The sequence below is a fragment of the Mycetomoellerius zeteki genome, unplaced genomic scaffold, assembly GCF_001594055.1.
Source record: "Mycetomoellerius zeteki isolate Tzet28-1 unplaced genomic scaffold, Tzet1.0 scaffold222, whole genome shotgun sequence".
NCBI classification, from domain to species: Eukaryota; Metazoa; Arthropoda; class Insecta; order Hymenoptera; family Formicidae; genus Mycetomoellerius; species Mycetomoellerius zeteki.
This window is the reverse complement of record NW_017257195.1, coordinates 85,966-98,280: the sequence shown is the minus strand read 5'-3', so window position 1 is coordinate 98,280 and position 12,315 is coordinate 85,966. Positions and strand designations below refer to the sequence as shown.

The 12,315-nt window shown below is 33.9% G+C and overlaps 1 protein-coding gene across 2 annotated transcripts in view; it reads left to right on the top strand.

Annotated features, from left to right (window-relative positions):
- Window positions 1-12,315, top strand: part of LOC108723065 (atrial natriuretic peptide-converting enzyme) — a 44,728-nt gene that overhangs the window by 27,093 nt on the left and 5,320 nt on the right. For both annotated transcript variants that reach the window (XM_018448541.1, XM_018448540.1), the window contains exons 3-8: window positions 2,267-2,450; window positions 8,965-9,178; window positions 10,228-10,599; window positions 10,916-11,148; window positions 11,394-11,600; window positions 11,740-11,953. In XM_018448541.1, coding sequence (XP_018304043.1) covers window positions 2,267-2,450; window positions 8,965-9,178; window positions 10,228-10,599; window positions 10,916-11,148; window positions 11,394-11,600; window positions 11,740-11,953 — 1,424 coding nt within the window. The remainder of the gene's footprint in view (window positions 1-2,266; window positions 2,451-8,964; window positions 9,179-10,227; window positions 10,600-10,915; window positions 11,149-11,393; window positions 11,601-11,739; window positions 11,954-12,315) is intronic.

Below are 12,315 nucleotides of genomic sequence, written 5' to 3'. Positions count from 1 at the left end.
AGCTCATACACTTTGGTAAATAATAGATGTAATGAATCGATTGAATCGCGAACTCTTGACACAGTTTAATAAACCTATATCCTGTAATTATACGCGGGCGTGTATCTGTAGTGGTTAAACTTGCCTTAATTAGATAATGACTACTCGGGCGTGAATCGCACCGCGGAAGTGATTGAAAATAGAATTCAAGATAGCATCGCATTCGCCAGCTGCTACATAATGCGTGTTTGTGTCTAAACATGGTTCCCATGTATGTTACTCCGGGTCGCGTGAGAAAATCGGTCGACTCTCACGGACGTCGTTTGAGTATCCACTGTTACCTAACGTTTAGATCATTGCCCGCGCTCTGGTGCGTCTTTAACACAAAATACCACTGAGGATGTCCGCATTTTTCAATAAAATTCAATGCGTGCAACAGGATCAAAACTGAATGCATAATCAGTGCGGCACAACCGAAAATGCGGTTTGTCGTATTTCGGCGAGTAAAACAATTCTCGTGCCGTTTAGGCGGATTTTGGTCTTTAATCCTGTACGACCTTTGCGGGGAAAAGCAACCCGTAATTCAGACGCTCTTTCAGTTGCCCATCCTAGTTGCATAGGCGCGATCCTTCACGCCGGAGCGTGTGCCGGGTGTAGCATTTGAGAGAACGGAGCGGAGGCGTAGACACATCGACGGTACCTTGTTGTGGACCGCGCGCTGTAACCGAGCGTGGAGATGCATCGAACGCGATAGGGAACGCGATTAAATAGACGGATGCTATTTAAATTTAAATAATTTATTCATGAGGGTTGCTTGCTTGCTTGAATTTCTTGGACGAGTGCGGAGTCACGCTCGCATGCGATAACTAGACGTGTCAATCGTACGCATGGTTTAGTCAATAGATGCGTGACACGCAGTTAGGATTATCAAGAGAACGTAAAGAGTTGAGGTCATAGATTTTTATATTTTCGACCGTGGATGCACGAACTAAGAATTTTCCCGTCACACTGAGAAAAAAAACGTATACAATCACCATAATTTATAGCCTATAATTTATAGACTGTAATTTATAATCATTTTCAGCTACAGTCTTGGCTAAAAATATTATGGCACCTACATTTTTTCCATTTATCTGGAATTCTTTTACCTGCGTTATTACCTATTGATTACTGGGATTATACATAAATTTATATAAAGGAAACAAAGGTTTTGAAACAAAGGATAATTTGCAACAAAATTTAATTAAACTTAAATAATAATTAATAAGATATATAGTATTTTTGACCAAAGCTGTATGTATTTTTTGATAGAATTATAAATATAATTATTGTTAACATTATAGCAATAACTATAAAAATAGTTAGAGAAAAAGAAAACATTTTTCTTTTAATGTGGACTTTCTAGGACACTTTTAGATATCAAAATTTATCCAAAAACGATAAAAATGTCTTTTAATTGTTATCTTAAAATAATTACTCATTCTACGTAGCGCAAACTTATGGCGAAATCGGCTCGGATTGCTTTGTCTTGATTCTGAGACGGAAGTGATGCGATCGTTAATGCAGTTTGTTTCGCAATGAGAAATCACGGTAATCCCTGTTTTTTCGGATTGGTAAAAATTCATTGATGGCACGAGGGAGCGGAATGTTTCATCAGCATGGAGAAAGACGCCGCCCATTATTATTTACTGAATAGTTTCAGCAATCTTGCTTTCGTAATGCTATTACTAAGGCTTTATTTCATTATAGAAAATATTCTCTTTAAATATATAGGAAGCACACGAAATATGGATACTAATAATGCTTGTTTGCGCTCACTTTATGCATTTCCTATTAAAGATAACAGTCACATGATTGAGGCGAGAGATGCGAGACTATCATGATTAATGTTTATTTTTATAGCTTTTTTATAATTTTTTCTTATAAATTTTTGACATTTTATGATTGATTGTTTTCTGTGATTCCTGTGATTAATATTATATACCAATATAATATTATACCGATATTTAATAGTTATCTTCTCTTTTTTAATTTTTATTTGAGTGCTGTGTTGAGCCCGCTTTAAACGATCTATAATTCATAATAAAATTCCGTTTATAGTTTTTGTGTAGACTACAATACGAAAAAACATTTACGAAGAAATTAGAAAACAGATATTATTACTTAAAACTTTTTGAATGATATTATTATTTTTGATTGATTATTTGACTAATACTTTTAATTGATATTGTATATAGACGAAACATCCTTAAAATCGCCAGTGTAAAATACGACTACGTTTTTGCAGATTTCGGTAAGTACTGTGAGCACCCGAAGGTTCAGCCGTGCCGGAACACCAAGCTCAATCTTATCATCCGATAGTGACATCCGCTTTACGAGGAAATTAGGCGGACAGTATCGGTGTGGATGCTGTGTCCTTGCTGCCTTTTTGTTCTTCCTCCTCTTCTCAGGAGTCTCTATATACCTCGGCTGTAAGTACGCTGCAGAAATTGCACAAACAACGTGAAATTCAGAGACATATTTAGAAATCCAAAGACATGTTTAGAACATTGCGTAATTCTTTATAAAAAAATTTTAAAAAAACATCACTCGAATGGATTTCTTGGTTTTAATGCGACATTTTCGCTATGAATGACATAACGCTCTATCAACGTATGATATAGCATTCTATTAACGTATTATTTTGTCCTTGTGTTTTACATCTAATGATAAAAATAGTATAACACAACACAGCGTTGATAGCGTGTTCCTCAAACGTAATTTAAATATTATTGCCAACACGGTTTCTTCGAAACGTATTATTTTTTATTTCAATAATAAATTGATGTTTATGTTTTACATCACATATTCATAAAAAATTTTATAGCGTGAACAATTTTATATTATATAACTATCGAATATTTTTCTAAAATTATAATAAATATTTTTGTATAAAATTAAATTTAACATTACAGTTTTTGTGGTCTACTGTGAAATTTTTAATTTATTAATACGAAGTATTATATCGCAATATATATATATATATATATGATACGATAATGATTTTTAATTAATATACAATAAAACATTTAAAATAAAATTCTTTTTCCATTTTCACATTTTCGAAAATGTTTTTTTAATTGAGATATTCGTCTTAATAATCTTCCTTCAAGTAAAAGCCACACACTTGGAATACATTAGTCTTCTATTTAAACAATTTACAAAGTTATTGTACCGTAGAAGGATCGTTGCTCGACGAACTCGAGAATGATGCACTTCTTAGAAAGTAAGCGTTTTGTCGAAGGATTTAATTGGCTACACATTAGCGATGAAAGATCGCGCATTATTCGAAACGTGATGCGTGTACCATCGCAGTTATTTCCACGTTATAACTGCATTCCGGCTATATGCTGCTATATGTTATTTTAAGTACACGTGTTATCCGCGGAGATATTTTATTAAATCGAGACATTTTCGTCACGCAAGCTACGGCCGCTTTCACTCGCTATTCTTGCGTACACGCGCCGAGGGTACCGAGACGAGCAAATGCAATTACTCCACGGTTAACCGGCAATCGGCGGCCTGGCGGGCGTGAAATTATCCAGCGCGGTAACGCATCGCGATCGCGAATCGCGGAATGGACGCGTTCATGATGCATGAACGTTTCCATGGTCTGTGAAGTGCGATCGGTGGTAACTCGCTGCTTTGTCCGAATGAATGGCGTTTCCTTGTAGGCACGTGCACTTCACCTTGGTGTATCACGCTAGACGCACACGGATACGAGTTACACGACGAACGAGACGCGAAGGAGGAAAATAACTGTATATTGGTCACATTTCATTAAAAGGAGATAGAGAAAAAGAGAATCTTTTACGCACAAAATTATTATTCTGGAAAAAATAAATTATTATTATTAGTTCCTTTTTAATTCCTAAATAGAGCATACGATCTCTCAAGAAGAAGAATAGTCCAAGTCTTGATTTCTCTCAGTTTCTTAAGAGTTTTGTAGTATTATAATTTGGCGAAAATAAGATATTAGCTCACTTTCCAATCTTCTTAGAGATTAGAAGGAATAGGTATAGTGCAATTGAAATTTTCGAAATTTCATATTTTACATAAATACTTTAGTAGCACATGTTGGTTTCATATATATGTTTATTAATGAATAGGAATTATGGCAAAGATATATTGTATTGTTCTGTTTTGGGTGATATTAATTGCATAGTAAAACGGCTTTTAAAAATACAAAATTATATTTATAAAGAAGTCCGGCATACGATTTCACGGAGTAGAGAATGTACACTGTGAATGTACGATTCCTAACGGTGAACGCATTATTTGCGTGAAAACACTAGTTTAATAAAATTACGTATTCATGAATGACATGTTACATTGAAGTTTTTATAGGTATATAAAAAAGATTATATGTATATGTATGTATATATATATATGTGTATAAAAGGCTTCGTGTAACGTTTTTCTTAATAATATGATTTCTTTTCCCAACGCGTTACTTGATATCAGGATAAAATAAAAAAACCCAAAACGGAGGATTCAATATGGCGGACAAAAAATAATTTGATTATTATAAAATTTGGTTTTAGAGAGTTTTCAATTTTGAAGTAACATGAAGTTTCCAATTTTGCTTTATTGAAGATCATCAGTACTAAACAGTTAGTACTTCTAAATTGATTTTCAAATACTGTTTATGAGCTTTTTATCTCTAGATAAACTCCTACTACACTTTTGATTTTCGATATTTCTAAACAATATTTAAATTTAGAGAAAATCTCCAAGAGTTTCCTAAAACTGTTTCACGATAATTAGGTTAGTTTTTCGAAATTTGAATTTTAGAATTCTCTGAGGTTAAAATCGAATTTAAATTCAGTGACCCTAAAAATCCTTAAAAAGCAAAATCGACCATTAGTTACTTTGTTAGAAAGCTCCGAGAAAGTCCTCACACAAAAGTTAAGGATTTGTCTTGGCAAGTGACTAATGTAAGGTCAAGGCCGCATATCCTCGACGTAACAATGATCGTTTGTTACGGAACAGTGATTTGAATGCTTTTGGACGGTGTCTTCAAGCGACTGCGGCGATTCGCCGCGCGAATCACGACTTTCAATAAGGGAAAATTGTGTCGAATGCTTTTTGATTACTATTCTAGTAGACAAAGTCGAAGTTGAGTTAGAGAAATCGATAGATTTCTCAAGCGATGCAAATTCCGCTTCTTTCAATCGCTTCAGCAAAGATTATTATATTCCTATATGATATTTGCAATATGATATTTTAAGAGATATGTGGCATGATGAATATTTTATTCTATTGCTGAATAACAAAATAACTATTCAGACTGTGAAAATAAATGACAATAATGGCACTAACTGCAATATTTCCTCTTTCAGAAGGTATACATTTCTTTCGAGAATGATTTTTTCGAGAATCTAACGTGACTGCTAGGAAAAAGTCCGATCAAGAGTATATGTCGGTGCTTCTTCGAACACTCGGTAACTCGGTCAGACCGTTATGCGTGCGTGCTGAAAGACCTCAATGGGCTTTAGCCGCATCACCTTCTTCCTGCCTTTCATTCTCTACACTTTGCTTGTAAATATGTTCCATCCGTTCGGTTTTGATTAGCGGCATTTAATGTATACACGTCGTCTTTTTGCATTATATGTTTTACTTTAATGTAATTCTTCTGCAAATGCATCGGAAATAGTGATGGTTATCGCGAATTCGCTCAAGAGTGATTTACACCGCACTTAAACTTAGCTTGTTAATCGCTGATACAAACGCATCTCGCACATCCGAGCAGCATGGAAATCAGCGATTCTCATCGCCGCTTAATTCGTGTTTACGACCGAGAGAAATAAGAGGTCATGGAAGATGCAGCACGAACGTGCCGGTCCATTGAGGCTTTCAGTTGGCACGTATAACGGTCTGACCGAGTTGCTGAGCCGATGGGTATATGCCCAGTTCAAGGTTCGACCTTAAAGGTGGGGATCCGTGGCCTTGAAACATTTTGAACAATTTTAATTTATTCTACATTAACATTAGAACGACAAACAGTTGATTACAAAAAATGGTTTCTGATTTTGTGTATTAAAAAATGCAGTTTGATTAATGGAAAAAAAAAAGAAACAACAATCTGTACTTTCTTCATTTAATAGAAAACTTGATTTCTTTTCTCGTATAGATTCTTTCTATATCATTAGTTCAAAATATAAAAATTTATTTTGTATTATTTGTTTTATATTATTCATATATAATTTTCTTCGCTTTGAAATTTATTTTAGTAGTTTATCAAGATTGAAAAAACTTTTGTACTTATCACTAGATTTAAATTCGATGGGGATAATTTATCAAAATATTAGATTGAATAAGAAGCACAATTAAATTTGTTTATTTGAGTTACTGTATGTCATTTGATGTTTATCAAAGTAATTGTCTCGTGCTAAAAGTGCATGAGAAAGTACTTCTAAGCTAATGTGCATTTTGTACGCGCGATAATGCTAGATATTCCATGTTCATTAGTCACATAAGAAAAATATACCGTACACTACGAGTATCCCGTCTCGGAAGCAAACCATACAGCGTACTCACGAGGAAAGATATAACCATAGGCGTCGCTATTACCCAGCCAAAAGTAATTACATTATCTTTCAAAATTTCTGCAATTTGAATTTGAATTATTACTTTTTTTTCTTAAAAATATTAAAAGGTGAGGAACGGGACGCATAAAATATTTAAGGATATATATTCTCAAAGAGATTGCAAAACATATATGTCTTTTTAAATAATATGTTAAATAAAGTAAAAATCTATGAGGATTTTACGCGAGAGAAAAATCAAGTTAAGTTTTTTAAACTTTGAAAGTTTAAAGTTTAATTAATAACTTAAAATCTTATAATATCCTAACTATATTATAACAAGAACAGAAGAAATCAATAACAATGGAAAATAAACATAAAAAAATAAATAACCAACTTTACTGAAATCCCCGAACTTAATTAATTTAACCTCTAACCTGTAAAAATACAAAGAACTAGCCAACATATTAACATAAATATACAACATAAATAATGACCTAAATATTATTACAACCAAAATAAAAACTAGGTTATTTATCTTTATAAACAAAAAAATAGAATATCATTTTAGATAAAATATAATAAATGGGGGCAAGCCAGCTACATTAAATATGACAAATAAAAACAACAAATTTAAACTAATATTACCTACTACAGAAAACCCTCTAAATATCTTAAAATAATAAAATATATAAACAGATAAAAAAAGAGATAAAGAATACAATACAATATATTTAAACCAAATAAAGGTTGAACTAATGCTTGAACTAATGCTTTCTTTTTTTCATATTTTAGCTTCAACTGATCTAAATAATCAATTGAAGCTAAAATACGAAGAAAAGAAAGCATTAAAAGAGAATTAAAAAGAAGCGACTGCGACTGTTTCGCAGTTATTCCTAGAAAAAAGATGTTCCGCCGCCCATGACCGTATATCAAAGGGTCAAAGAAGTTCTCTCACCGGGTAAGCCGCATTGAATTGATGGGAAGGGGGCTCGGTGAAAGGTGATTCCTAGTGAGAAACCGAGATCCCTGCAGGCACCTGCGTGCTCCCGATTTGTCTCGTTTTACCCAACGCGCGGAAAATTGGCCGCGCCGACGTTCTAATGACAACGCTTGGCGAGCGAAACCCGTCTCGACATTGTTGGCACGTTTTGCACGCTCGACTCTATCATTTCCAATCGTACATGCATTAGAAAGCCAGATTGTGGTACGTACAACGAATTACGTGAGACTTCGTGCGCATGACCGCCACGTTCTAAATTCCTTCCCGCGACTGCTTATCGGTAATTTCGCGAAATTGCCAACGAGCCTCTGAGAAAGAGATCACTGTGACCTCTCATAAATTCGTACGGTTCTCGTCAACCGACTTCGTCGATAGAAATACAAAATATCATGCGAAGGTGACGTCTAATAAAGCAGCTATTGATAATGATTTATTACGCTTTTGACGGTGTCGAGGAATCCACTGTAATTTTCACGAGCATTATATATTATATATCGGTAATCAACTTTCCTTGCGTCTACAGCATAATCAGGCTAGCTCTATACGAATGTTTTTACCTTGATTAATGCCACTGGTTGAGTAATACATCTATTAATATGATCGATGCGCGGAGAGCAATGAAATTATATCGCGAAAAGACTCCGCGCACTCAACTCATTAAGTTAATAATCATGTGATATTTATTTATATCTTTCTTATCCTTGACATACATCTCTACCTTTTTTTTACACGATATCTCTTTATTACCGTGCACAAAATTTCTCGTATCCTACATTTGGATTTTCTATTGTTTTAATTATATTTCACACATGAAAAGAACAGTTTTGCTAAAGTATCTAAAAATTCAGTCAGATATAAACTGAAAATAATTTTGTTAGATTATCAAAATAACTATGTAAGATACTCAAACTGGTTGCTAGTATCTCAAAAGTTGTTGCAGCATTATTCATGAAGTTTGAGTTTCCTACATTGTGAAAAAAACTAAATTTTACTAAATTTTAATAAATATTTATTTAAAAATATTAACTAAACATTTATTTACAGTAATAACTATTTACACAATATAAAAAATGACAGTTAAATGAAATTAATAGTCCTTGTACTAAATATATACAAATATGTCTTTATATTTAGTAAATATTTAGTTGGTATCATTCAAATTCATTAAAATTTAGTACATTTTTTTAGTGTACATAATAATTATTTTGATGGTCTAATAAAATTATTTTAAAAACTGTATTTATCTAAATTTTTAAATACTGTAGCAAAATCGTTCTTTTCGTGCAGTGAACTTTTTGCTTTGCAAATATAAAATGTACTCTCTCGTTTTCGTGCTATTTTGTCTTTTACTACTTTCAGGAATTGTTTTATAATACCTAAATAATATTAGTATCAAATATTTTTCTTTTATTTTAGACACATTCCTTACGTCGGATCCACCTGGGGATCAGATATTTCTTGCGACATTCCGAGTTACCAAAGGCGATTCCTTCACCGCAGAATTGGCTGATCCCTCTACTGAGGTCTTCCGAATACGGTCACGGGAGTATCGCGACCGCCTAAATCTTATCTTCCGTCGCAGCTGGCTGAAGTTATCGTTCCTCGCATCGGACGTCCTGGCGCTTGACGGGTAACAAAATTATATAATTTTATAATATTATCCATATGTGGATGTTCGATTATTTTATTTCCTACATTCTTTCCTTCTTTCGTGCTGCGTTATGAAGCACATCTATAAAGACGCTTGCAAAACAAATTGTGCAATAGGATCCAACAGAGAGTCACGTGTGAGATCAGAAAATCGCAGCCAATTACAATTAGATCATGTATACTACGAGTTCTCCCTCGGCTGGTTTCCCCGTCATGAAATCCGTTTTCGTAAACGGGAAAACGATGGAACAAAGCCAACCGATGTCACGGAAACCGATGAAAACAGCTCAGACCAGTGCGGGAGAGAAATCGGACGCGATCGTTTCGCAGCTTTCTCGTGATTTCACGACACTTGCTCCTTTCAGCGTTCAATGAAATGTAACCAACATTATTGCGGCCACGTTCATCAATAATGTATCACACTCGAGTCTGTAGATTTCACTCAATTTATCCTCACCGGCGGTCCACGAGATGAGTTGCATTGTTGCGGAATCGCATCATGCAGATGTATCTGACATAAGTATATTATAAAGAAATTATAGACTTGACTTGACACAAATTATGAATTCAACTCGACAGACTCCCATACAATTGTACGTTACAAAATTAACATCATATTTTAATAAACAAAAAATATTAGATATTTTTTATATCTATTTTATATTTCTTGTTTATTAAAATATGTCATAATATCATCAAAGAATATATTTTTAACATGACAAAATGTCGTTTTTATTTCATAATCTTTAAAAAATTACCCGTTATGACATTTTGATGACTTTTTTGAAGTTAAGTTCACTTTTAATGATTGATAGAGTAATCCTTATACCTAACTCATTCAAGATAATAACTCGAAATTCACGTTTTTTGAGTTGTGTCACTTTTAAAATAAAGGAGCGATATCACTTTTGAATAATTATTTTGATCGTCAATAAATTTAAGAATTATATTAAATTTTAAAGAGAGTTTTAGTACGTTTTCAGAGAGCTTTATTTCCCAAAATATGCATTTATACTTGTACGTTCATAGGGTGGAAGGCCGTGATTTGGTCGTGCACTTTGATGTGAAATTTGACCCGCGATATCAGACTATAACTACTGGGAATATCGTGGACATTCTGTCGCGGGAATTGAATCCCGAAACCTCGCGGTACCTGACGAATCTGACGATAGAAGCGAAGAGCCTTGAAGTGCAAGAAAGCCTGAAGGCCCTCAACGCGCAGAGTAGTCCGCAGTCGACCGTTTCGACGTTACCACCGACAACGACAGCTCCTCCGCCAAGAAGATGTAGCAAGTTGGACTTATCGTACTGCAAACATCTCCCCTATAATATCAGCTCGTATCCAAACATGTTGGGACATGGATCATTGTCGGATGTCGAAGAGGATGTTATTGCTTTTAGGTATATCTCCCTAGAATATATGTATAAGTCCATTAGAAAGAATATATCATTTTTTTACAACAAAAATCATATATTTTATTAGACTTTATTTCATTGAAAAAAAATTGTTAAAAAAGACATAAAAATTGTATAAGTTCGATTATATTGTCCTATGTAATCCTAAAATTTTATTCTTTATATTTTTACTATTAATTAGATGTATGACAATTTAAAGATTGCAATTATTGCAAAGAATTAACTTACAGCTTGTCTTTTCTTATTATATTTTGAAATTAATAATATGATCTAAAATTAATATATATCTAATTGTAATTAGGGAACTGGTGGATGCGGAATGTTATCCGTTAGCCTACGACTTCGTTTGCCAAGTGTTGCAGCCCGCATGTCGAGCGAGTCAACCGGAGGATCTGCTGGAATTGCCTTGTAGGAGCTTTTGCAGGGAGTTCTGGAATGGATGCGGCAGTCGTCTTCCCGAAAAGATAAAACGTGCTTTGGATTGCTCCAACTTTCCGGAGTATACCGGTCCTGGCAGCTGTAGGCCAAAGCCAGGTACGATTAATTAAAAAGTAACATTTAATATAATTTCTCTTTAATCAAGTTACAAAAAGTATAGTGTTTGATACTCTTTAAAACTTTTAGAGTGAATCTCACTCTGAAGAGTGAAAATCTTACCCTTAAAAATTGAAAATTGAGTCACTCTTTTTCTTCAAGACTCTCAATTTTTACTCCTTAGTGAAATTCCATTCCAAAATTAAAAAAAATAAGCTGATTAGTTAATGCGAATATCAATGTAGGATGCGTGCAAGCACTTCAGTCGAAAGCTTTATCTTCGAGGATTTGCGACGGCGTAATTGATTGTCCGGATCTTTCTGATGAAAAGAACTGCGCCTATTGCCGGGATGGTTACATGCATTGCGGAGTAGGAAGAACCTGTGTACCGCATACGAAGCGATGCGACGGCAAGGCGGACTGTCCGAACGGCAGCGACGAGAAAGACTGTCGTAAGTAACATGATGAGTAATAAAATTAAGCGAAGGATGACGCTTAAAGAGGTTTAATAAAAGTATTAATTAATTTTTAATAAAGAAATAAGGTTGATTAATTAAAATAAATGCTCTTTATTTTTATATTTTATTGCAGTATTCTTGGCATCGAGCGTCCAAGAATTAAGATCACAATCTTGGAGCACACCGCACGTGGCGAAATACAATAAAGAGGGCTACGTTGTATTCAATGAGAAAGGTACTATTGGCAAACTTTGTACCGCGAATTTAAACGCTACTCTACCAGAAACGGAAATGGATAATGTTCTTCAAACAGCAGCAAGCTCATTGTGCACCTTACTTACGTATACGTAAGTATCTCTTTGTATAAACATCTCCTTTTAACATAAAATGAAAATTAATAGTAAAAGATTAAAGTTGATATTATTTAGATATACCTATAATTTATTAAGATCTACTTACATTTTATTAGGTCAGTCAGAAACTAAATTCGTTTTTTTTAGCTCAAAACTGTGTATACAATATCTTCGAACCACGCTTACATGTTTTTAAACTTTGGCATTTGTATCATTCGATAGAGCAAAGTTTCAGCTTTAAGAATCTGTTTTCATAATCGCAATGATTTTTAACTAAATTATGAACAATCAAAGCTAGAATACTCCTTTTATTTAATTCGTGAGTAATTCAACAAATTTAGGAAAATATTGTAGGG